Here is a 27,003-nt window from a genome sequence, read left to right as displayed (position 1 = left end):
TGGTCTACTTGTCAGGGACAATAAATAATGATGTAATAGAAAGGTCAACTTTGTGTCATTTAGTTACAGGATGCTTGATGAAGTGAAGTTCCTCAGATTAATGCAACAAAGAAGAACTTTAGAATGGGAAAAAGTTTCAGCAGTACATCTTCAAGCAGGAAATCTGAGATTCAGAACAACTTATATTTTGGCTTGTATTCGCTGATCATGGGGTGATCCAGAAATAAACTCCAGGCTTCAAAGCGAGAGTGTTTCAAAGCTGTCCTGCAGTTGATCGAAACATCCAGGCAAAGCAGGGAGATGAATACCAACAAGGATTTTCTGAACTAAGACTTAATCAAGGAGATAACTAATTTCAACAATATTATTACCCTTTTATTTCAGAACAAAAAGGTAATGCGAATATGCATGTTTTGAACTTATTTAGCATTTTCAATCTGTCTTTTCTATTTGCTATATCTGTGTAAATGCTTATTCCTACAGCAGTTTGTAACCTAACACCCTAACACAGTTTTGGGAGGTTTTGTGGTTTCCTTTTGTGTTTTTATTTATTTATTTATTTGTTTGTTTATTTATTTATTTTTACAAATAAGCCATACAACACTCACTAGCGTTAAGCAGAGTTGTAGTTCTGTCATTTCCTTATTTTTCTTTTACTTGCAGGTGATGCTTTTATCTTTATCCCTTAGAATAGCTTGCTCAGAAATAATTGTTGTTATTATGACATGAAAAGGTAAAACATAGTGTGCAAGGCACAGTGCAGAAAAAAGATGTCATCAGCAAATAATTTCTTTCATTTTTAAATTTCCAGTTGGTATGACACAAAGCTAATATTGCACTTATTGCTGTGTGAATTAATGCTTTCTGAGAAGAAATAAAAGCATGCAGGTGTATGTATTTCCAGTAAAGATTTTGCACAGAATCACAACTTGATGGCATCATAACCCAAGCCAGACTGATAGGTGACCTGTTTTGACAGCTGGGGCTGGACAAGTAGATTTGTTTGTTTGGAGGATTCCTTTGGGAAGCCTGGCTTTGATCCTCCAGCACTGTGCTATAACTTGACCAGTCTGCATAAGCTGTCATTACAAAATGTGTTTGCCTCTCACTGCAGCTGGACTGCATGATGTGTTGTGCTTCTCATGCCCCAGCTCTGACAGGTCTGATAGGCACTGGAAATCTTTCTCTTTTTAAAATATCATTTGCCTCCCAGCAGTAGTTAACAATATATTTCAAAAGCTGCAGAGATGTCTGGAAACTGACCTAAAATATAGGAAAAAAAAAAAATATGACCGCTCTAAGTGCTGTGAATTGGTCTAGTTTCCATTGCCAGCAGAAGATCTGGCCTGAAAGGTGCGGCAGAAAGAGCTGAAGTGGAGGCTTGGATTTCTGGGAAGACTTCCAGCCGTGTTTACCTTCCCCCTGTGTGCTCATGCTGCTTTCAGAAGTAAAGGCAAACACACAGAGTGGTATCTGCAGAACCTGGGGCTCACTCACGCCTTGTGAAAAGCAAAAGGAGCAAACCACTCCTCTTCTCTCCCATTTGCAGCCTTTCAAAGACTTGTTTTTGTTTTTTAGATATGTGGTTTATCTCACCCTGTGCCATAAATACTGAGGTCCTGTATTGAGTTACAAGCTGACCGGGTAAACGAAGTGCAAAGGCAGGCAAAGTCCCTGGCTGTGCTCCCTTAATGACCTTGTCACTCACCTGCCACCCTCCTCTGACAGCAAGAAGTAATTCTGCTAATTCTGCTGCCTGGGGTGCTTTGAAGGACAGGCAGCCTTGCTAAGCTTTTCTTGAAGGGAGTGCTATCAATGGGGACCAGTTGTTTCAGATGCTAATGGTGTCGAACAGTGCGCTCCTGCATGTTGAGAGCCAGCTGTAATCCTCGTTGTTTATTTATGCTGCACCAGGAATCGGAGGCCCATTCTGCCAAACACTGGATGTTGACAGAGCCCGCAGTCCAAATATAATAGCATCCTAATTGTGTTTGTCTGTGGCTTTTACCACAATGTGAGTGGTTGCCAGTAGTCAGCTGGGAGCAGTACCTCTGCTTTCAGAGCCAGGTACAGCTGCTCGTCGCACGGTGCGGGCAGCGCCTGGGCCTGCCGCCACCATGTCCCTGCTGGCCCTACCTGCTGGGCCCCACATGCAGCTGCAGTACCTCTGTGTGGCACAGACCTGATTGCTACATCAAATAAGCTCACTGAAACCAGGGGAGCAAAGTTACAAATCAGGTGGAGATGTTGTTTATGTCAGGAGAGCAGGATCAGGCCCGAGGTGGAAATAATGAGGAATTTAGATCCAGAAGATCTTGTCGGACTGAGGTATTAAGTGGTAGCAGAGGCAGCAATATCCTAAGATGTGTCTTTAACAGGAGAGTTCACTAATGAGGCAATTCAGACCTGAAGGCAGAGTGTTCTTCCGTGACTAATACAGGCACTATAACCACAGCTTTAAAAATCAGGTTCTGTTGTTTTAAAGTACAAGCAATGTGTTGTGCTACCTGTCTGTGAGGATGGGCTCTCGGGCTGCCAGAGGAGTACAGGCCAACGTGAAAACCTCCCACAAAAAAATGGAGATAAAGTGGACAATTAAGCGAGCATTTAATTTCTAGATCTGATTCTAATATTTTAGAAAAGCAGTATTGAGGCAAGTAAATAGATTCATGCTGACTGTAGAAAGATCACTTTGGCTAAACCTTACTTAATCAAATTGGTTCAACCATTCCACCCAAGAAAAAAAATATTTATTTTTTATTTTTCTATTTATTTAGTTTTTTTACATCTTTGTTACTGCAGGTGGAAAATAGGTAGCTTATAGCACATTAGCCTAGTGGGCATTTATAAGGTCGTGGTTGGAGGTTCACTGCTGTCCAGCCAAACAGGGCAGCAGCAGGTGAGTGACTGAGCCCAGCCCAGGGGGAAAGGAGGTTAATCTCCATCCTGCTGCTGTGCACCAGCCTCCAGCGGAGGGCATGCACTTGGGCAGCTACCACAGCTTGCATGGTTTACAGCAGCCCCCTACAAATTAAATCTACATCACTGTGACTCCACAGCTGCCCACTAAAGCATCTCACCAGAGAATGGCTTCAAACCCAACTTGAATAATCTCTGGGAGGGTTCAGGGCAGCCAAGGATGTCTTTGGCTGTCCACGTGGGCCTGAAAGCTCCTGCAGCCCCTAGATGTGACCCTCACAGCCACACTGTGGTTGTGCCAGTCAGATGAGCAGCACTTAAAGATTTCTCTATTTCGGGCCCCACAACATTTCTGCCTGCAGGATGAGTCAGTGGTGGGAGCTGCTGCCAGCACTGTTGTTTCTGCACTCCATGGGTCTCCTGTCAAAATATTTAGATTAGTGAGGATCACCAACACGTGGGGGAGGTTCTCCCTTTCCTCTCAAGTGGGTGGGACCCATTTAACCCATACAAGAGTAAGAGGATCAAACAGGAACAATCCCCAAGTTAAGAAATGTTCCTTTTCCCTCACTGTGCCTCAACAAGGAAGGAAACAAAAGGAGGGAGAGGAAGATGTCCAGAAATGGCCTTTGTATCTAGATCTGATAGGGGTTTAAAGGGGCACCTAAATCCGGCCAAGTGTGCTGGAGCATGGAGTTGCGTTGTTGCTGCTCTGCCCCTGTGCAGTCAGGATGTAGGTGGTGGTGCTGGAGAGGACACATAAGAGGCATCTGTGCCCCATGCTTCACCAGTGCAGGTTCTTCTCAAAGAACACTTCAGCTCTATTCTTGCCTCCTCCAAAGAGTCACTGTGCATCACCTTCATTAGGAGCTTAGGATAAGATCCTGCCCTCTCCACTAACAACTGAGTTTAAGTCTCTGAGTCACCACCTGGGCCAGGCCCCTACATCTGGGCACAAAAGTGCTGGATGTTGCAGACAGGCTCTCTGATTCCAACCCGTGGGTTTCACACAGCCACAGCACTCCACTCACTACGTAAGTACTTAGGCTGCGGGACTGTAAGTGTGCTGCCCAGCATGCCAGCAATTGAGCAAGCCAAACAGCAGCAGAATTTGCAGGGAAAACAAGGCTGTGTCATGGGTTTGGGCTAGCCGTGGGCTGGAGTGCAGCCAGAGACAGGTACTGGAGCAGCTGGGGTATGAGGTGACAGCAGCTCTTGTATAGGAACTGTCAGTAGTTTGATGCCTGGTTTCAGTTCCTTGGGACTGCAAGGGGTCAGAACAGAGCTGAAGTGCACCAGCTCACACTAGAGCAGCCTTCAGAAATCTGGGGAGGGGGGAATAAAAAAAATAAAAATGGTTTGCATTATATACAGGAACAAAAGGTTTTATTTTGACAGTTTTCATGACTGCAAAACACATCCTTCATCATTAAGAGTCATAATGTTGATCTGAAATCTGCTGGGCTTCCCTTTCCCACTTCCTCTGGGGCATGCTTGGAGCTTGAGGGGCCGTGGATGTAGCAAACATGACTGTTTCTGAAGTGAAATGCTTAAATCCAAGGTTTTAAGTTTCTTGTGGCTTGATTCAGGCACTTGCATTTCTTTAAACACTGTGTGTATACATATATACATATATATACATATATATTATGGTTAAAGAAATGACCGTGAGTGTCTTGATGCACGTAGCTATGTCCATTCCCATGTGGGGAGTTACTGTTTCCCCCAGGTCAGGACTGTCTCTCAGCTGTGCACACAGCAGCAAGGGCTGTGGGAGCAGAGCAACCCCCTGGCATAAGCCCCAGGAAGCCAGTCTGCCCTGGGTGACTAAATGGGAAAGAAAGGTGGAAGCATCACTCCATCAGTGGGGCTCTGGCATGGCAGGGGCGGGGATCCCCATGCTCTGGTATGGTTGCTGGGCCAGGGACTGACACCCCTAGGGGATGAAAGGGGTCCTGACCCCTGGCGGGGGGAGGGGCAGCTTTGTTGAAACCCCACAGGTGCACTTAGCCAACCCCTTGCTTATGTGCACCTGTGGGATGCTTCTCCACCATTATATTCTGCTGTCTCCCTGTCCTCCTCTTAAAAGAGCCAAGCTTTCCACCTTATCCCTTGATTTTGGGACTTTGATGGCCAGAATCCTCTCTGGCATCTGGAGTAGATCCTGCTAGAGTATTGTACTGTTCATGGCATTAATTCATCCCTATTACTATTGGAAACACAGCAGTATTTTTGATTGTCTTTGCCTTTTTTGAGTCCATATTATGATGAGGGTTTGCAGTCATTCTGTGATTTCTGAGTGTGCCCTTGTGTTTCCCCCACCTCTCCTTTCCAGATCTCAACCACCAATTTTTAGAAGTGAGTCTTACCATAAGTCTTGAAACTGATGACCTTGAACTTTGTTCTGTGGGCAGCAAAAAATCAGAAGTGAAACTGAGCAGTGTTGTGTCAGAAACTGAACAAGACAAAGAAAGTCACTTCAAAGAATATCTTTGCATGTTGCTCAAGAGATCCCCAGATAGGGTGGAAGAAATTACTCCACAAATTTGCTTTACCCTGGCAGAGAACCTGTGCTTGCAGAAAACAAGCAGAAAGACAAACCCGGTCCCTAAATTTTCTGCAATTAGAGTGAGAAATAACATAAAACAAAACAAACAACAGCAAAACACACACAGAATGATGCCCACTGGTGTTGACCTAAATAAACTCACTTCCAGGCTGTATCTCTTTAATCTGACAAGGATTTCCTTTACTGATTCTTCTCTTGAACTGTGGCAACCAGAAAGAGTAGATAAGAACCTGCCTTCCTTGCAGCAGTTGCCTTCCCTGTTTAATCAACAGATAAATCAGCTACTTTATGTGATAGAAAGGAGTTCATTCAGTAAGTTCATGTGCAGATTTTGGATGATGATATTCTCTCCCTGGTGAAGGATTTCTGAAGTGTTTGCCAGTCAGTCCAGTTGAGGGGCAGAGCTGAACAAAAGCACAAGATGGTTGAATTTCTTTGCTAATTCCAGATTTTGATTACTGTAATCTCCCTTTACAGGAAAGCAAAACAAACATAAAGGAATAAAAATGGCTACAACGGCAGCAAATACCCAAAGACAAACAATAGGCTGTGAGGAATACAGCCTGTACGGTAGCTTGAGCGAAGATGAGCTTATAAAAATGGCCATCCAGCAGAGCTTGGAAGAGGACCCGGTGGGCCAGGCAGCTGCCCAGAGCCACCAGAAGTCAGTGGTGGGGGGCCCTGGCGAGGCGGCCACCCCCAGCCGTGGCAGCAGCCACAACCCTCCCTACCAGCTCTACCCTTGGCAAAGGTGAGTGAGCGCCTGCCCAGGCTGGGCCATCTCGCGCTGCCCGCCAGCAGGAAAACAGCTTCCCCCGTCAAAACACGTGCTTTCTAATTAATGCTGCTGAGCAGCTTCACGCGCTTGGTCTGCAAGCCTGTCATTAGTTTGAAAGCCAGAGCCTGCTATAAATCCAGTGAGGTCAACAATTTACATCCTCACGGTGAAACGAGAATCTGCCCGGAGCTGTCTGGTTTAAGTAATAAATAAAATGAGAAAGAGGCACTGCTGTGTGCTTTCCTGAAGGAAAGAAGCCCTGCTGAAGCCAGCAGTCCCCCTATCCTACAGGGGCACACGTTGCACCAGGCTTCAGCTTCACCAGAGGGAGCACAACATTTGTTATGGGAAAACATAGGAGAGAGGCCAAAACCAGACATATAAAACAGTGTGAGCTGGATACCTTTTAGATCCTGTAGAGGATGAATTTCTTTCTGGTCCCAGGCATGCAGCCTTGGAGGCATCCCCTGCTCTGCCACGCTGGGCTCAGGCAGTGACAGTGGGGACCTGCTGGCAGGGGAAAACCAGACTTTGTTCTTCTTTCAGTCTTTATAAGGCAGATTTCTCGAGGGTAAGGGGATAAAAATGTTAGATAGTCACCCCAAGATCAAGGCAGATACAAAAATAGCCTTTCAAACCTTTTTTTTTTTTTTTTTTTCTTTTTTTTTCTTTTTTTTCGGGGGGGGAGGGGAGGGGAAGGGAAGGGGAGTGCAGTAACTGAAGTTTCTGTTCCTTCTGCCTTCTCATACCTCTACTGTCCTTGCTTGGTTCCCAAGGCTGGGAGGCTTGGGACAATCTGAGGAGCCGTAAGCATGCCTAACAGCTGCAGAACAAGGATGCTTTACAGAGTGCACTCCTGCTCCGGCTGAAGTTTGTGGCTTCTTGGTGTCATTACAGTGCACTTGCACTGTCAGCTCTGCCGTGGGGACCCAATGCTGGGCGGAACAAGGGCTTCTCTGGCCATTTGGTTCTGACCTCCTTGGGGGTCCTTGCTATTTTACTGAAAGACTGCATCCACTGCTCTGTGCATTAACTTGTCCTGCCTTTGCTGCAGGCCAGCAGCATTTGACCTTTCAGCACAGCAAAAGCCTTTGCAGCTTTGTAACTCCAGGCTTGGAGAACTGCTGAGCTCTTCCACCACCCCAAGGAGTCAGGTGTCTTCCACCCCCTGCTCAGACCTGCCTGTGTGACACTTGGGGAGGTGACAAATGTCACCTCGCCTCGTGCCTGCTTCCTGTGTGGTGGCGGCAGGGTTAAACTCACTCTTGTCTTATATGGTCATTTGAATCCCCTGACGCTTCCTCAGAGGGCCAAAAATAATCTCGAGCTGAGAGAGCAGCTGAATCCAGCGTAGAACAAGCTGTGGCCATCTGCTTTTATTCAAAGCCCTGACCGGCAGGCTTCCTTGCTCCGTCTCTGCGGATGTGTGTCTCTGTTTCTGCCTCAACATGACCTGTTTCTCCTATTCGGAGTATTTCTCTTTATTTCATTCATGTCATCGCCACTCCAGATTGGCAGCCCAGACAAGAGGCCGTGCTCAGCCTCCCAGCACAGGAGCAGCCTGGGGGGTCAGGCGAAGGTACGACGGCAGCCTGTGCAGCACAGCCCAGCCCGTGTAAGTGCCTCACCTCCTGCTCCCGCTCCAGACCCCCCTTGCTCTCTTCTCTCCCTTCATCCCTCTCCATCCCTCCAGTGCACACTTCCTGGGGACTTTGGGTCACTGGGTAGCTCTGGGAAAAAACAGGGAAAAGAAATATTCTATCACGTTATATAAACAGGGCAGGAAAGTCCTTCAAAGGGATGTTGTATTAATGCTGCATCTTACCTGCCCAAGGGGCAAGGCAGCACGTCTGACTTTTGACCATCCTGGCCACATTTTACTGTTGGCAGAGACCATAAATAAGCTCAGATGACCACAGTCATGGTTGAGGAAAGCAGACAGGCAAGGGGGTAGCCCTGTTCCGTGCCTGGGTGTTGTGGAATTGTCTGGTCAAAATGGATTTATTACAGCTCTCTGCAGGCAAAATAAATGAAGGCACCTGCCTTTAGTGGCTAGAGAAATTATTGCAGCAGCATTTCTCTTTGTCCTGCAGAAAACTCCTCCCTGCCTTTTTTATCCCAGTTTGAAACCACTTTCTTCTACCCATCTTTCAAGTCCCTCACTGGTTGCACGCTTGCAGTGACTACCTTTCCACCACTCTACTTCCTTTCCTCTATCACCCATCTCTGTATTCTCCCCCATACCACCTATCACCCATTCTCCCCCATCTCACCCTACACCCGGGCTGATCCAGGCTCTGTCCCTTGCTGTCCGCTGACATTGCCCTCCCTGACACATGAAAATCCCTTTCTGCTGGAACATGGAGCCTCCCTTATCCCCATAACCCGACACCTCCTCTTGGTCCCACTGAAATCACACCCTCATGTTAAGTGTTCTGCACTCCTTGCACACCTCTCTCCTTCTCTGTGTGCAATAACTGGAGGGACAGCTTCTTCTGCATCATCACATAACTCAGTAGGGTTCAGTCCACAGTGTGGGCTGGGATAACACTGATAAACTGCCCGTCCTCTGCTTCCAGGTGAAAGCAGAAGTGTGGCAGGGTAGCTACAGGGGAGCATGCTGTCATGGCTATTTTAGGGCCCTGGTCTCGGAGCCAGGCAGGGCAGATTGTTGGCTTCACCTGGAGAGATGTTGCTCCTTCCTGCTTTCTGCATCTCACCAGGCTGCCAGGAAACTGAGGAGCTTCCTGAACCCTCCTGTACTCCTCTGAACCTCTTCTGCAGTGCTCAGAATTGACCCCCCTGTATATCTCTTCTGCAATGTGTATTTATGAGCATGGCTACTGGCATTTGAAATGCAGTAATTCTTTTGATTAGTCTATAAGGTTAAGATTTCATCAGAGATTTGGGCTTCCTCCATAGTCCTAATACACATTTTGTATATTTCTGATGAAATCCAAGCAGCAGAATGGTGACTTTTTTTTTTTTTTTTTTTTTTTTAGATAGTTTGGTTTGGTTTGTGTTTTGTTTTGTTTTGTATTTTATAACGGCCAACTATGAGCCAAGCAGAAAACAAGGATTTCACATGGAGATTCATTAAACTTTTTGTACTGATCTGGAATTTGTTTGGCTAAAGCATCCACAACCTGATCCAGCAAACCCCTCTTCTTACTCAGGAATCATTTAAGGTCAAGGATCCCAACAGTAGCTTGCTTCATTCAGCATCTAAGGGCTCAAACTGAACAGTAACCGATTCTTCACACATTTTTAACCCTATCACTGATACGAGGTAGGCTGCTTTCACTGAGGTCCCAGCTAATGTGGTGCACCTTGCATTTTCTGCCTGCAAGCACCATGCACGGACTACTGCCATGGCCCACCTGGCATGCAGTAACTCATTAAGTGCCAGTAACTATCGTGTGCTGAATCCTGAGGTCATGGTGAGCAGCCCAGCGTATGTAACGTGAACCTTAGCACAGAACAACAGATGGCTTCAGCAGCCTTGTGCCAGAGGCTGTTACAGACAAAGATCCCCCACCTCCTCCTCCTGTCCCAGCCAAACGCATCAATTGCTGCTGGCTGACTTCAACAAAATGCTGGATTTCCAGCATTTATATAAAAGTCTCTTATCTATAATTTAGCTGTAGTCCTCAGGGTACCCTGAGAATATGAAGATGCAACAGAAGATGGGACCTCAGCCCTGCAGCAGGTCAGGTGATTCCTCCTGGCCAGCAGTGGCCAGGACAGCAGCTGCCTGCTCTGGCTGTTATCTCCTCATGCAAAATGCCTGGCTTTGTCCCCTATCTCCCTTCATTCCACTGCTGCTATTTTTGTGACTGTGCTGTCCTGAGACTGCTGCTCCCAGCTCTAGAGATACAAGTGGCACGAAGGACATTTTCATCTGGGGAATGGTGTCTTTCCCCATTCCTTGGCACACTGCTCCTGCAAGCTGCACTAAATGCAGAGGTTGTACCAATGATGTGGGTTATGAGGACTCCCATGCTGAGCTGCTTATTTTTTCCTGTCTTTAGTCTCACTCCAATATGGTATTTTAGACCTCCTGTCATAATTAGTTTCTGTCTGTTCCCAGTATCACTGCCCTCATCTCATACTGGGTTCCTACCTTGGTGATGCTAACACTCTCCCTGAGACACTCACCTCCCTCCCCAGTCGCTGCCTACAAAGCTGCAATATTTTCTCTACAGAGTTAGTGTGAGCTGCAGGCTCCCCTAGGTTTTCAACATCCTCATGTTCTCTGTCTCTGAAAATACAAACCTTGTTCATTTTTTTTGCAAGCCCCCATCAGAACTGGAAGGATGCTTGGGGTGTTTGCTGCCCTGGAGCTCGACAATTTGCTGCCTCAGAATAAGGAAGCAGTGGCTGCCTTCTGCCAGCACAGCCAGGCAGAGAAGGACCAGGCACTGGTGCTGGAAGGAGTAGATCACCTGCTGGGTCTATGCACAATTCAGGCTTGGCAAAGGAAAGGCTTGTCAGAGAGAAGCTCACCTGCAGGCTGCTCCTCATGTGTCACTTCTCAGAGCCATGGAGAATACTCCATGATTTTTCTAGGTTTTCACAGTGACTTTCTTCTTCTACACCCCATGGAAAGAGATCAGCACCTCCAGACTGTTTATTCTGATCTGTTGTGAATGGCTAAATTAGAGCAAATACATTTCACCTTTAGAGGCCCCGTAGCTAGAAACAAGTAATCTTAGCATATCAGCTGTAGGGGTTCACTGTTTTTGCCAAATGATACAATGATGTGGCTGTCAAAAGCTTATTGGGAATGAAGGAAATGGTAATCAGGTTTTAATCTTGTTTTAAAGAGAACTTGACCCTGTGGTGGCAGCAATCAAGGATGGAGATGAAAAAGCAGTGTGCAACATGATGAAATCAGGAAAAAACCTTTCTGAACCTAATAAGGATGGCTGGATACCCCTACATGAAGCTGCATACTATGGCCAAGTGGGTTGCCTGAGTCTGTTGCAAAAAGGTCAGTGAAATTAAAACTAACTAATTACAAAAGGAGGAAGAAGAATATGAGTATACTAAAAAGCAGAATTAGCACCATCCCTATCCTTTTCTTGGACTGTGTGTGAAGCTTTTCTTCAACCTCTGAGTGCATATTAAATTTAACATTGTCTTTGAGGATAGTTTAACAGACTTATGTCCCTAAGAGCTAGGATCTTCAGGAAAAAGTGATTCCTGGATAGATCTTGCCAAGCCTGAGACTTCTCACAGCAGTCTTGTAGTTGGGACCTTGGCTGTTGCAAACTGCTCGGCCACCACAGCAGACATCAGTGTCGCTTGTTAGCACCAGCTTCAGAGCCAGCCCAGCACCTCTTTCCACCTCTCTGAAAGTGGTTAACTACTGTAATTTGTTTTCAAACTGCTGCTGAAGTGCAGTTACTCAACAGGATTCTGCATCATCAGTGGCCTAAACATTGTAATCTAAGCTAGTGACTGATCAGATTCATAGTAACTTTAGAGTATATTCTTAACTTTGTTTGCTGAAAACAAAAAGAGGAATAAATGAAGGAAACTCACCTAAAACTGTAAGGATGGAATGGTGATGGTGCTGCAGATACTTGTGCACTACCTGCCATGGTGACTTTGGTCTCTTGGTTTCTTCACAGCGTATCCTGGCACCATTGACCAGCGCACCCTCAATGAGGAGACAGCTCTCTACCTGGCTACCAGCCGGGGCAACCTGGACTGTCTGCTCACCCTGCTGCAGGCTGGGGCCGAGCCCGACATCTCCAACAAGGCCAGAGAAACTCCACTCTACAAAGGTAAGGGTGGTGATTCCAGGGATGATGAGCTCTTCTGACACCACCAGGAGAGACCTGTAGGTGCTCGAAGGATCAGACACACCTTGCTCACCTCAGACATCTTGGCTGTCATGCCCTGAGGCTGAAACTCACCAATTAACTCATTTTGCACCCCCTGTCCAACAGTCCTCTATCTCCTATGTCTGACCTGCCATGTCATGGCCTCTCTTTTCATTCACACCAGAGACATTTTAGATGCTGCCCTGGGGGCATAGGCTGTAACGTGGTGCTGAGGGTGGAGTGCCTGGTGCTCAGTGGGCTTCTCAGCACAGGGAGTCCATGCAATGTCCCAAACTTCGGGAAAGCAGAAAGCTGGATAGTACTGGAATATGTATGCCTTTCCAAGCAGTTGGTCCTAAGTAGCTGTTCGGTGTGGGAGTGTATCAGCTGTAGACATGCCAGTGATTCATAGACAGGGCCAGGCCAGGCTGTGTGCTACAGGAGATGTATAAAGTTATAAACAATTCAGTGAAGCAGATGAAGTGTTTAACATGGACATACTACATTGCTGCTGGTCAGAGAGAATGCTTTCTTCAGCAGAACAACATCTGATTTATGATATCACAAGGATTCAGAGGACATGAACTCTCACACCTTTGTGTCCATCCCCTTTGACTGACTGTTTCTGCCATAACTATTTTTAGTGCTCTAAGACATTAAATAGCAGATATTACTGCTTTCAACAGCAACCTTGCCTCCAGCTTTGGATGTCTGGCACTAGACCTGTTTAGTTAAAAATGCCTTAGTTGTAAAATTCTGGCTTACAGTCTGTCAAAGGAAAGTTCTTCTGCTCTGGCTGTTCTACTGTGTGTTAAACACACAGCAACAGTGGTAGTAGCAGGTAGCAGTGTTAGTAGTAATAGTAGCAATAATAATAATGTGAACGCACCCTTTAACCAGAGAAAAACTATTCTTCAGAATATACAAGTCTTTATGCAAAACCTTCTGGCCCATCCTCTAATAGAAAGAGTGACAAATTTGAAAGGCAAATTAACCATCCCTTGTGTGTTAACAAATTTAATTCTGCAGAGCTACCATGCATAGGTGATTATAACAATGTCTATTCAGATCGTTGCTTTCAGTACATGTGAGCGACACCTGTGTATGGAAGAGAAATCCATGTCCATGTCCCAAGGGAAGAATCAAAACCAAAAAAGGACCACTGTGAGAAAAAGGAACTATTATATAAAACAAAACAAAAACAAAAACGCAATTATTATAGAATGTGCTGGCCTACCTCTCTGCACATTGTAGAACAAGTGCTACAGGGGGGTTGTAAAAGTTTTTGATTATTCTAGGTGCCTTTAGTTTAGGGTGCCACAGTCGAAGTGTATAATAAGGATCAGAAGCCTCATGATTTGGAATTCAGGAAGCAACGTGACAAACTGATGGAATAAAAATCAGTAGAATACTATTAATTACCAAGAAAACACCATTAGCTTGGGATGGTCCTGAGTTGTGAATTGTTGCAGGCTGAGAGAGTGCTACTGACTCACTCTGTTATTATTTTCTAAGGATCTTTTTCTGTCCACTCTTGTGGTTTTTTTTGTTTGTTTGTTTGTTTTTGTTTGTTTGTTTGTTTGTTTGTTGTTGTTTTTTGTTTTGTTTTGGTTTTGTTTTGTTTTGTTTTCATTTTTTTGTCTACATAGAACTCTATTTGTAGTTCAGAACAATAAGATCTAGAGGCACTTTGCTCAGAATTTGCAAATACAGCATTCAGGTCATGTGATTTCTATGATTTGTTTATTCTTCATAAATTATCTCTCGTCCCTTGTCCCCTCCCTGTGTCACTGTGATGTCCAGCTGGTACAGATGTGCTGGGCCAGACCCTCCTTAGAACTAGGCTTGGCACAAGTTCTGCACATAGCACAGCCTCCCCCAGCTCTGACTGAAGATTGGCTTCACTGCCACATCCCTTCCAAGCCCCAGACAGTGTCATCTGGCAGCAGCCTTAGCCATCATATTGAATGAGATGGTCTTATTCAATATGGCCAAGTTGTGTTATATTGCCTTGTGCTACATGAGGTGGATACCCACAACACCTAATATCTTTTCAAAAGCTTGTACTGATCACTTCTCTTTTCTTCAAAACAGCCTGTGAGCGCAAGAATGCAGAGGCCGCCAGACTTCTGGTACAGTACAATGCCGATACCAATCACCGTTGCAATCGAGGATGGACTGCTCTCCATGAGGCTGTCTCCCGAAACGACCTGGAGATTATTGATATCCTGGTGAAAGGTGGTGCCAAGATTGAATCTGCAAACTCCTATGGAATCACTTCTTTATTTGTGGCAGCTGAGAGTGGGCAGTTGGAAGCTCTGAGATACCTAGCAAAGTGTGGTGAGTAGAGTTGTGCCCTTGACACACCATTACTCGTTTCATCCTTGATATTTCAAAGTTCCCATTACTTTTCCCTGGCTCAGCTTTTCTATCTCCAGACAAAGACTAGCCTGTAGAGCTGCTGAACCCCTATTGCTCCAGATGGCTGGATTTTGTAGGGTCTTTCAGAGAGCACAATCTAAACAAATGCACTTTAGCATGCATTCGAGGTCACCTACTTCAGGAATTAATATGATGCTCTCTAATTGCTTGACAGCTTTCAAAACCTGTATTGCTGTGCATATGTAGCTTAAATCCAATCCATCATAGAAGAAAACTGTAGGTGGTAAGAGATGGCAGAAGTTGAATATTAGCCAGCCCCATCTGCTCATGAACATGTACACTGATGGGCAAGGTTATCTCTCCTCCACTAATGAATCCTGCTGGAAATAGATAGAGCACTATTGTATAGTTAATGGATTTACACCTAGGAGAAGCAGACAGTCTCCCTCATGTTTATGAGTTCAAACATATAAACAGCATGAATTTTATTCTAGTTTACACAAAATGTAACTTCTACTGCTCCAGACATGTAAAACAGCTTTACAATAAGCACAGACTTTTTTACTACCATTCTGAAGAATATTTTATTATTGCTGTGGACTACTACCTTCGATGTAGGTAAGAATTAAGTCCTTCACTTGTGAAATGAGAGTTAAACAGCAATGAAGATAAGAAAAATTTCTAAATCAGAACCGCTAAGAAATATATGAGAGTCAGGGAGAAAAAAAAAAAAAGTGTTCTGTTGTCCAGCTAACATTGTCAAGTCAGTTTTATATGACCATTTAGTCCATCAGACTGCCTACAATTTTAGAAACTAAGATGGAATGTGATTTATGTTTCAACTTTGATAGATATTATGAGTTTCTTAAAGTTCAATTTTGAGAAAAATACACAAGAGAAAATCCAATAAAACTGTCCAGTTTTTTCAAGCCCTCAAAAGCTCCTCTGAGAATCCCAGAAATGATATCACTGCATTGTTTACAATGAGCAATGTTCATCATAAAAAAGGTTTCTTTTTCATTTCTTTTTCATTAAGAACGTAGTCCTGTGTTATGTTTTGTCACTGCAGTTCTCCTGATGTTTCCAGCTACAACATCTTCAAAGGGCCAAACACAACACAGATGTTTCATTTTGGGGTGAGAGCATAGGGAAATTTTCTCTTTGGCAGGGATTTTTCATGATCAAACGGGAGACTGATTGACTCCTTTATTGGAGTTTAGAAGCAAAACTCCAGTGAACTGTCATTCCCATTTAGGATGCACATAGAGCAGCCTTCCCCAGGACAGCATGGTAGAGTATATTGCAGTCAAAACTCAGTCTGCCAGGCCTTAAATATCTAGCACAGAAAAAAAAAAAAGCAAGATTCCAAACTATTTGTGACCAAATAGTACCAGGGATTGGTTTATTCTTGCTTGTTGTTTATTAAGACAAGCACCCACTAGAGTACATGAAAAAGTGCCCCAAATACTCTAGTAGCTCATCAATAATATTTATCTTTTCTTAGGTAAAATTCACCATTTGGGGCCTAAGTTGAAGCCTCATAAAATGGAAAGATAAAGCTTTAGGTGCTAAGTTTTTAAATGAAATATTCATTAACTAAGACTTGCCCAAATGAAAGCTGATTAGAATTCTTGTTCATAACTATGCAGATGTCTTTATAAAATCCTATTTTAAACTGTATATATACGAAAATTGAAATATATTATAAATAGTATAAATGTACATACATATGTAACTACATAAATATAGAGATTATAAGCAATTTAAAAATGAAATAAATATATAAATCATAAATACATAATCATAGAATAATTTACTTTGGAGAGCTACTATTGAGGTAATTTAGTCCACACTTCTGCTCAGGAATATTATATATACATAGTGTAAATATCTAAGCACTAATGGAATCATTGTGTCCAAAGACAAGACCATGTTAAATAAAGAACAAGCATATTTTAAAGCACTGTATTTGAGATACAGCTGAATGGAGCCTCCATTCATAACTGGGATCTCATGTTTGACACCCACTGTGCGTTTTATCCTGAGAATATCTCTGCTTTCCTAGAGTGCATTGTCACTTTATCACTTTACTTTTCCCAGCAGTCTCTGAGTAAGAGTATGATTCCCTGTTTAAACTCTCCCTCATAAAATTCACATCATAGTAAAAGCCAGTGGAGATCTATAACTGAATCACATTGTCATTTTGCTGTGATAAGACTTCATTCACATCCTCCTTCTGTACATGGTGTAGCTCCAGTGTCATGGAGATTTGTGTGTTCATTCAAAGTATGTTGCTCCCCATCTTATTTTAACCTTCTGGTGCTACAAAGATGTTCTTCCTTCCTAGGTGCTGATATAAACACTCAAGCCAGTGATAATGCCTCTGCTCTTTATGAAGCTTGTAAAAATGGACATGTACCTATTGTGGAGTTTCTTTTGTCCCAAGGAGCTGATGCTAACAGGGCCAATAAGGATGGCCTCTTACCTCTTCACATAGCAGCCAAAAAAGGGATTTGCGAGTAAGTTTTAGTTAATTTCATAATTTCATCTTTTAGATAAAAATACAAAGTCCTTATGAAAAGGAGAACATAATGTTCCAGATCCAATTCTGAGCACTGCAAGCAAGGGAGCTGTCGCTTTCAGAGCTTAGGCTGGAAATCATAAACTGAACAGAGTGTGTTTTCCGGATGGGGTGGTGTGAGCAAGGATGTGAGGTGAAAGGTCCCTTTAGCTTTGACAAGACATCACCTATTACAGCTAAATAACCTCATGTATCTTGAGAGTGGATTAAACTGAGCCCCACAAAATATGCTTGAGAAAGAATAAAAAAGCATCTGTATAGCAGGTTAGTACTCAATAGCTATCACAACATAGCCTAGTCTGCAATCATTTTCCTCCATAAATAAGCCCGTAGTAATTTTTCTCCACAAGCATAACATGCTGCATTCATCTCTGGTGTGTTCAGGTTTTATTAGCCATAATTCAGCTGCTGACAGCAGGAAGTGGTTAAATGAATCTTTAGGGCATTAGTGAGATTGTTGCTAGACTATGGTGTCCAGTTCTGGTATCCTGCCTTTTAGAAGGCTTTCAGGAAATTGGAAAAGCTTCAGAAAAGAAGTACAAGGATCACCCAAGGTCTGGAAAACATGCTTGTTAGTGAGTGATTAAACACTCTTTCATGGAACAGACAAATTCATAAAAAGATACTTTTTTCTTATTTTAAATTAAATGTCTTTGGGATAGAACTGATTATATTCTGTAAACACTGAGAAAAGTACCTAATGGAAAAAACGATCTGGAATTGAGTAGATTTACCAGTCCTCTGAAGTATTTTTTTCTAACGGGAGAACACGGTCCTGCCTGAAATAAATGACAGCAGTTTAGGAGATGTTGTCTAGGGGTGGGATTGTTGTGCTGTCATGTAAGTAGTGCTTCCCTATCTCTTTCAAGACCCAATAGGAACTGACATTGCAACCTGCTTATGAGTCTGAATTCCTGAGCATTTCCTTCTGATCCCAGGGTGAGCTCTAGCTAACACCCCTGGTTGCAGTGACAGACCCCTTTGGTGACTTGAGTGGACTCTTCTGGCTATAGCAATTTCCGTCAAAATCCTTTAAGCAGTGATGAAAAGAGGGAGTACGTCCAGCTACAGAGGCTGTTTCTAGATAGTAAAGCTATCTTTGCAGACTGCTATAGCAGATTCTTATGTATTTCACAATGTCTTTTCATTTCACAATGAAAACTTTTGACAGCACTACACCTCCCCACAGTATCTTTTCTCTTAGCGTTTTGGCCCATTTGGGAATCCCAATTACACTTCTCAAATCACTTTTGTAGACCTGAGGATATTTATTTTGTGCAAGTGCAGTAGGCCTGCTTCTTTGTGGAAGCTGTATTCAGAGGGCAGCCCAGTGTGAATTTACGTAATTGGTTTATATGCTTCTAGCATGTACATAAATATCTTGCATAGACTAATACAGGCACAATTCAACATTTTCTCCGGGGTTTGACTTACAAAGACAGTTTCTTGAAAACAAATGCATTTTAGATGAGAAATGTGCCAGAGACAAAAACCAGCTCCAGTCGCTCACTTTCAAAAAAGTTAATCCAACAGTACAGTAAATTGATCCGAATCCAATCTGTATAGAGAGTCCAGACCAGCTCTCTTAATCTATTCTTCCCCTCAGTAGATCCACACCACAATCTGAAAACAAATTTACATGGAAAGTCAGCAACCTGAGTCCATCCATATATTATGAAATAAAGGGCCTAATTCAGAGGTCATGTCTATCCTTGCTAACACTGAGCAGCATAAATGAAACCAGAATTCAGCTCAAACTCTGTGTTTGTTCACTTGCAAAAGTCTGAGCAAAAATTTTTGTGCACAGCTGCCCAACTGCTGCAAACAGAACTGCAAGAGGATGAAAAAAATAAAAAGATCTCTTATAAATATTTATCTAAATGACAAAGCTTTAGCCCAATTGGCTGATTGTTCTTAATTCCTTTGGTATTCGGTAAAATAACACCCTTCATGGTGAGCTCTCTTTGTTGTATTCCTGCAGATTTAATACGTAATTCTGCAGGAATTCCACGCTTCAACTTTTTGCCAGAGCACGAAGGCTCCCTACCATCAAAAAGCAAAGAATGTAGTCTCAGGGCTCAACTGTCAACTCTTGTAGCTTGGTGTTTGTTTATTTTAAATGACACCTTGTCAATACTGACATGAAATTCATAAGGGTCATCTCATCAGCTGTAGGACAATCGCAAGCAGTCATTTAACTCATTCCCCTTTGGAACCAAGGAGCTGAGAAGAGTTTGTGAAGAGTGGGGAGATTTATTAAGTGCAAGTCAATAATCTCTTGTCACACTCAGGGTAAGGATGCTTTCTGCCTCTGCCCTATAATTTCTAGTAAATGGAGATCCCAAAAGCAGGTGTCAGGGATAAGGGAAAACTCAGAACTATTTCAAAACTGCATAAGAAGCTCAGCCTTGTGACAGACACAAGCTGTGGCATGGCTTGTCCAGCTTTGGCTGCCTTCACTTGAGCTCTATTCTCCTTCCGACCAGACAGGAAAGACTGCAGTGGTAGAGACACCACATTACTGAACCAACTCGCTTTGAAGGAAAAAAAAAAAACAAAACAAACAAACAGGTACTAGATACAGAACTAGACTCTGATAAAATACGATGATTCCAGACTTTCCTTTTTGTTCTCCCAACAAAGGTACAGGAGTTGTACTGAGGTCTGTGGCACTGCAGCATTTGGATATAAAGCCTCAGTGTGGCACCTCTGTGGTGAGATTCAGGTCCTTGCAGACAGAAATAAGGCAGGTTAGAACTCAGATGTGAAGAGCTGGTTGAAGCACATATTCTGGAGGGAAAGAGCAAAATAGACCCTTAAATCTTCAAAAGAGTTGATCATGAGATAACTAATTCTGGCACTTGGCATGGTGTCCTCACAGTGCTTTGTGCCCTTTCTGCTATTAGGGCTCTTACAACAACTTTGTTTTAAAAATAAGATGCAGAAGTAACTTGGAGACATCAACTGTCCACCATGTAAATAGGAACATAGTCCTGTAAAGTGTTATGCATCTTCAACTCTTCTTTCAGCTCCTGGGAGCACTGGAGGCTCAGTCTTTCACAGGATCATTCAATGCATCACAAGCAAAGTTTTTTCCTGAGACTAGGGCTTATATTTTACTTAGTTCGATATGTAAATATACGTTTGAGGGCCTAGTGTTGGAACCGGCCGTTGAAGCCCAGCTGAAGATGTGCCATATTTTAAAGGAGAGAGGCACTACTCATCAGGAAACTGAGCTCTGCATGTTTGTTAGAAGAGCTGTTGAATGCCAGGTAGAGTCATCTGCATGAGAGGAAGAGGAGGAGGTGCTTAACTTTCTGGCTGCCACAAGTCCCCTTTTTAGATGTCCCTGTCTCTGCCGGCATCCCATAGGGAGCATGGGCATCTCCTGGCATAGTAGGCAGGCTCAGGTTGGATGGTCCATACTCTCTTCCTAGATCTATCTTAGGGTGACTGTCTGTATTTACAGAATCAGGATAGCACCTTAGCTAAAATACACAACTTTATGAGCAGGAAACCGGGGTTTAACCCATGGGTCTGGTTATGTAGCTCCAGTGACACTTGTGGAGACATAAAATGCTCATGGGTTTGCAATGGCAGGGGCCTTGTACATCATATATTTGAAAATCTGATTACGTAATGAGAGCAGCGTGATTTATGTTGCAGTGCTAAAGGCTGCATCACACTTTCCAATAGCAATCCCTGGTTACTGGGGTTTAGGACTTGGCTGTACATTTTTTCTCCCTGGGCTAAAAGCATGGCAACTAGCCTAGAAAATATTTGTGTTTCTTTTTCTCCCCTTTCCTAATTATCTTTTTGGCTCCCCATGATCTGGGATGGATGTTGATAGCCCCATGGATTTGCCACAGCCAAAAGCTGCACAGTGAGGTCCTCCAGGACGGGGCTCAATCAAGGGTAATAACTGAACTGTAAAATCTGGCATGGAGGTCTGGAAACCAAATATATAGTTTATCCCAGCTCTGTCCCACAGAGGAAGGTTTGGTTTCATCCTTTTTCTGGTCTCAAGCCTCTTGCTGCAGCTGTGACCCATGAGGCCTTCCAATGTCTTGTGTGGGTGAGCACTCAGCAGCAGAGCAATCATGATGAAGGTGGGGACATACAACCCCTCTTTCAACAAGTCCGGCCTACTTCCTCAGGCAGTTCTTCTGGCTCCTACCCACAGTTAAGTGATGGAGGTGCAGAACATATGTGAAAGCCCATCTGGGTGTCTGCCTTTTGGGTTGTGGCACAGGAGTGAGTTACAGCGGGATAGGTGAGGAGGCAGCACATTGTCTCTTCTGTTGTAACTGCCCCTGTGGCTGTCAATACTTCACAGAAATTGGGTGATAATTTCAAAAAGTTTGCTCCTCTCTGAAAGAGGAGTCACCTAACTCACATTTTCATAAAGGTAAGAACATAGGGAGATGAAGACAGGTTTCAAGTTCACACTCCGGTTTTGCTCTGAGTGAGTTGTTCCTGTGCCAGTTAGTAGGCTCTTAAGGTTACAACCACAAAGCGAGGATTTGCAGTAGATCCACTAGAGCTCACCACTGCTCACTGGCTCTCCATCCATCAGGATTGTCTCCATGCTGATCCCCGTGACCAGCCGCACCCGTGTCAAGCGCAGCGGCATTAGCCCCCTTCATTTAGCAGCTGAGCGCAACAACGATGACATCTTGGAAGAGCTGATTGATGCCGGCTATGAGGTGAACACCAGCCTCTCCACTGAACGCTCCTGCCTTTATGAGGACAGACGCACCACCCCCCTCTATTTTGCTGTTTTTAACAACAATATCTATGCCACAGAGCTCCTGCTGCAGGCTGGAGCCAACCCCAATGTTGACCTCATCAACCCCTTGCTCATCTCCATCCGCCACGGTTGCCTGAAGACCATGAAACTGCTTCTTGACCACGGAGCAAACATCAATGCCTATATTTCAAGCCATCCCACCACATTTCCAGCAACCATCATGTTTTCAATGAAGTACCTTTCTGTGTTGAAGTATCTCCTGGATCTGGGCTGTGATGCAGTTTCCTGTTTTCAGTGTCAGTATGGAAATTGCCCACACCCTGCATTAAATTACAGACGGGACAGACTTAATGATCCTCAGCTGTCCACAGAACCAACTGTAATACAGGTAAGCACAGCTTAACCTACCTTTAACACTTCTGAGGACCTCTCTCACCTATACATCTTTATAACTCCATGTATTTCTTTTCCCACGTTTCCTGTGAGAGAAGTTGCCTTTAGTCCTACTTTACTTACATAAAAATAAGGCTTAATAAGAGTATGTGAGAGCTCCAAGTCCATGTTCAATGAAGTGGGGAGAGCGGGGAGAAGGAGAGGGGAGATAGGCAAAATCTGCTGTTGCCCTAGCCTAAATTTCAGGTGAATTATAGGCATCTTGACAGCTTTTGCTGTCAGATCCACAATACTCTTTTCCTCTGGACCTGAGGTGCCAGGAGTGAAGCATGTTTTCTTGACAGGCAGTGTCAAATGGGCAATAGAGACATGCCTGTATTTCTCACCCTGTAACACCTGTTTTATCTAATAGAGAATTTAAACTCATGGTTAAATTAAAAATGTATAGGCCTTCACTTTATGAGGGTAAACTAGTGAATGTAAACTGGAAAAGCAGCCAGGAAGAGGGTGTATAAATCACTACATTAGCTACATGATTGCACATTATATTCAGTTTTCAAACAAGATTAGGAGATCTAAATCCATGACTCCATATCTTCAAATCCACCTACAGGTTTTAGATGACCATGTCTTACATGTGTATCTCTGCAGTCCTTTCCAAATATCAGCCACCATTTGCATTGAGCTGGAATTGGATTCTCAGTCCCCATAATCTCAGATTTCACTTTTTTTTTGGTGTGTTATCTTTTCCTGTTGATTCCTTCCGAAATATCTCAAGGAAAATCTGACACTCCAGTCCAAATTTACTATCCTTCAACATAAGACACTACAAAAACTATCAGCACGGCAGTTCTCTTTCTCTTTTGCAAAGCATTAGGGAAGCAATAAGTCAACTCCTGTATAGATTAAGTATACTTTTATGTGATTTAGAAGATAGTGTCACTTAGGCAAAAGAAATGATCACCAATAAACCGAATCATCTCTGAGTCTTGAACCATGATAAGGTAGGACTAGAGTGAAAGAAGGCTGGAGCTCCAAGGCGAAGAGAGCGGATTTGTCTGTACCCCCTGTGATATCCTGTCCACACAAAAATTGGTCTGTTTTTACTTAATTAAATGTGGTATTGCCTTCTGGATGTCACCTAACACAGGTTAAAAATAACCTGTAATGAAATATTGTGTCACACACAAACAGAGCCGTCACCTCAAAAGTCAGACCACATGAGGCAGAAGAAGCAAAAGCTGTGTAAAATTGTATCTGTGCCTAGAGAGAGATTGTTGAGGGACAAATGCACATGGAGCAGAAAAAAAGTGATGCCTTCCCTCCAGTATTAATTTAAAATTGCTTCTTAGTGCTAGGTTTCTGGCTAATAAAAGTAAGGCTTGTCTGGTCTAGCTTTGTGACGTGGCTCTGATATGGTTTGTATTCTAAAATACAGAACGTCACATGAAACTGTAGCTTTTCTACACAAAAGATGTGCATTTCTTATTTTCCTGTGTGGAATTACATAAGGAAAATAAATCTGAATTAGTCTTTACACAGTAAAGACTATGAGCTATTGGAGGTGGATTTGAAAAATACTTAGCTATAAATCATTATTGCTTCTACTGAATTAGTGTTTCCTGGAGAAAGCGAGTGCAGAAAAATGTATGCTGTCTCAGTCCCCATTTCCCGAATTGCAGTGTCAAAACCATGGACGTGGGGAGTGAAGCAACCTACTGCCGCGAGAGGGCATTCGGGGGCCTGCCAAGACTTCAGGCAAAGTATGTTCCGAGTCCAGAGTCACTCTGTCCCCGAGACAATTCCTCTGCCTGTAGTTGCAGTTTTGCATTATTTTGCTCCAGTTTGCTCTGCTTGCTTTCTTGTAACATGTTTTGGAACTTTTTTAATCTGGAAAACATTTTCGTAGGATGAGCTTGTGAATAGGGAAGAGAGAAAAAGACAGGCAAAGTCTCTGGCAGAGACAAGAGGAGAGCAGTAAGATCTAGAGTTTGATTACTCTGAAATTGTGTCCTCATTTAAATTCTGTCAAAGTGGAGTTACTGCTTGGAGGTGTAGTGCAGAGCCCCGGTTTGCACGCTGTATGTGTAACTGCATGGTAAGGGCATACACTGGAGAATGTCAGATATGCCAAACTGAATTTCCTATAAACAATTTGGTAGAAAACTCTGTGTTGCCCACTGGGAGCCTCCCAACATTACTATATTTAATTTTTCTGACAAACATTACATGGGGATGCTCGGAGAAACAAAGCCAGAAGAACAGTAAACACCTCTGAGTAAACACTCTCACCTGGAATTAAATGACCTTATAATTCTCTACAGCTTTATTCTTCCTAGGTGTGCTAATATTTTATTTCTGAATAAGAATATCCACAGAAAATCTTAATGCATTCTGAGTTAGTGCCCATACATGCACAGTCAAAGGAGATCTAGTTACAGGAGCTTAAACTGAAAGAGGTTTAGTCTGGTGCATTTTCTTTCTCATCTGGGGTGGGCTTGGAAGGTGCAGACAATTTCAGTGACTAAGAAGATGGATGGTGCTTAAGTCACCATTATTCAATAGTGTCCAGCTATGTGTCTGAGTTCTCATCCACACAGCATGATTTAGTTCATCTTAACTTATCTGACTGCTCATATGCAGATAAATCCACAGATATCTTCATCATATGCAGCACCCTAACAGAGATAGATGGAGCTGTCTGGTATAACACATGCATTTAAATCAAAGTGGGAAGGCAAATAATTATTTTTTTGAAATGACACTGCTTAAAGTCAGCTCTGTGCTTCAGTATTTCCATAAGCAGCCCTCCATGCTAAAGCTCTGAGTACTCTGCAGCTTGCCCTGTGGGCAACAGACGCCAAGAAGAGAAAGGGACCCAACATGCTGGGTCACAGTGCCCTGAGCTGCATGCACCTTGCAGCAGCTCCCTCATCTGCTAAGGGCAAACCTCTGAGGGCTCTTCTTCCTACACATTCCCCTGGTAGTAGAACTGTCAGACCCTGTAAACAATTCAGCATCCTTTCTGTGCTCCAGAGATAGGACTCCAGCAGGGTTTTATGTCCTCCTGTAGCTGCAAAGAGAGGATTCTGTCCTCAGTTGGGGAAAAAAAAGGGGAAAAAAAAAAAAAAAAAAAAAAGCATTAGTAGAAGTTTTCCCATGGTAAACTGGAAATAGCCTTCACAGCTGGTAGAAATTTGGGACCAAACAAGTAGCTGGGATTGTTGCTGTTGTCATAACTTCTGAGGGTGTATTCATCTCTCACTGACTGTAGTGAATCTCTTTTTTCTTGAAGTTTTGTGACATGGTGTCTACTCCAGAGATGAGTCGCTGGGCTGGGCCAATTATTGATGTTCTCCTGGATTATGTGGGTAACGTGCAGCTCTGTTCCCGTCTCAAGGAGCATATAGACAGCTACGAGGACTGGGCTGTCATTAAAGAAAAAGCAGGTATGGTCACTCAGAAGAGAATCCACCATTGGATTCAAAATGTCAGTCACCATCTCCTCTTAGAGTTTTCATTCTTCCTGTTGAAAAGTCCTGTAGGTTTTTAACCTGATCTCTGCAGGACCAGACAGTCAGTATCCATCCCTTAAACTCAGAAGAATTTCCCTACTGAGACTGATTTACATTTTGGACCAGTTATGAAGCACTAGAAATTGCTGGGTTGCAATTCACTCTGATGTTCAATCCATCAGCTGTGGATCTGTCCCACTGGAAAAAAGCCTTTGCAGTGCAGGAAGGCTTATTTAGCTTCACCTGGGATGCAGGCAGATCAGCGTAAGCGGCCAGCATGACCATCTCCAGAGCAGGCCAGCAAGCACCAGTGGCTCTCCTCAAATAGGCTTTCTCACAGGATCCAAAGTCTTTCCTAGTCATTATCAGAATTAGTTGTCCATCACCAAGCTGAACTGGGAAGGTTTTGCATTTATTTTCAGTGGGGAGGAGGAGTACTGTGAAGCAGCTTGCTTAAGTCCTCCCAGAAAGCCCACTGCTAGGCTGAGATGGGATACAGCACCCATCCTCCAGCCCTGCTTCCTTTCCTACGCCATGAATGAGCAGCCACTGATGCCAGACACATTATCTCTCCATTACATGAGTCCCATTTTTCCTCCTCCCATTCTCCTCTTGCCACTGTCCCAGCTGTCCCTCTCAAGTTCAAACCTGCTCTGCTCATGTTTCTGACCTGCCTCTCTTTCAGAGCCCCCACGACCCCTTGCCCATCTTTGCCGTGTCAAGGTACGAAGCCTGATTGGAAGAAACCGCATTAAACTTATTGACACCTTGCCTCTCCCGCACAGACTGATTCGATACCTACAGCACGACTACACGCAGTGACCTCAGGCATAGCAGACATGCAGCGGCTTCCCGGCACGGCACCTGACACCATCAGCATGGTAAGGGTGCACGCCACGCGCAGTGGAGAGGAATTGCTGCTGGCTTGGTCAAGTGCACTCCAATGATTAATCTAAAATCTAAAAGAAATATGCTTCTGGAGCACAAGTAAGAAGAAAATGGAGGAGGCAGATAAACATTAGGTTTTGTGGGAGAAAACACATGTGATTCACCTCAGAGCTTGGTCTGCAAAGAAAAAGAAATGAAAGGCAACTCTGAAAAATGAATAGTGCTGAAGCAAGTACCAGTGGGAGACTGAAAGGTATCCTGGGGTCTAGTGGAGCTTAGCATCCTTGCTGTGATCACAATTCAGAAGTTGTCAAGAGTCAACATATTTGGGAAAACAATCACATTTCATTCACTGACTGAGATTTTTATTTTAGTTTCTACTCTATGTTTTGGATTT

General features: G+C 43.7%; 1 protein-coding gene across 1 annotated transcript; it reads left to right on the top strand.

Moving 5' to 3' along the window:
* Positions 1–284: 284 nt before the first annotated feature.
* Positions 285–26,824, top strand: ASB2 (ankyrin repeat and SOCS box containing 2). Its single transcript, XM_084287633.1, has 10 exons — positions 285–393; positions 5,966–6,239; positions 7,777–7,881; positions 11,093–11,259; positions 11,903–12,058; positions 14,192–14,437; positions 16,827–16,998; positions 21,637–22,198; positions 25,499–25,652; positions 26,404–26,824. Exons 2-10 carry the CDS (start codon positions 5,995–5,997, stop codon positions 26,538–26,540), a joined length of 1,944 nt encoding a protein of 647 aa, XP_084143759.1. The 5' UTR covers positions 285–393; positions 5,966–5,994; the 3' UTR covers positions 26,541–26,824.
* The last annotated feature ends 179 nt before the right edge of the window (positions 26,825–27,003 follow it).

Source organism: Netta rufina (genome assembly GCF_964035555.1).
Source record: "Netta rufina genome assembly, chromosome: 5".
Taxonomy (NCBI): Eukaryota; Metazoa; Chordata; class Aves; order Anseriformes; family Anatidae; genus Netta; species Netta rufina.
This window is presented reverse-complemented; position numbering and strand designations above follow the sequence as displayed.

What these genes read in the sequence shown, in the direction of transcription:
- ASB2 (XM_084287633.1), top strand. Translation starts at nt 5,995, where the DNA reads ATGGCTACAACGGCAGCAAATACCCAAAGACAAACAATAGGCTGTGAG. An exon ending in TGCAGCACAGCCCAGCCCGT is followed by an intron (nt 7,882 to 11,092) that starts GTAAGTGCCTCA and finishes CTTGTTTTAAAG; the next exon opens with AGAACTTGACCCTGTGGTGG. An exon ending in CCTGAGTCTGTTGCAAAAAG is followed by an intron (nt 11,260 to 11,902) that starts GTCAGTGAAATT and finishes GTTTCTTCACAG; the next exon opens with CGTATCCTGGCACCATTGAC.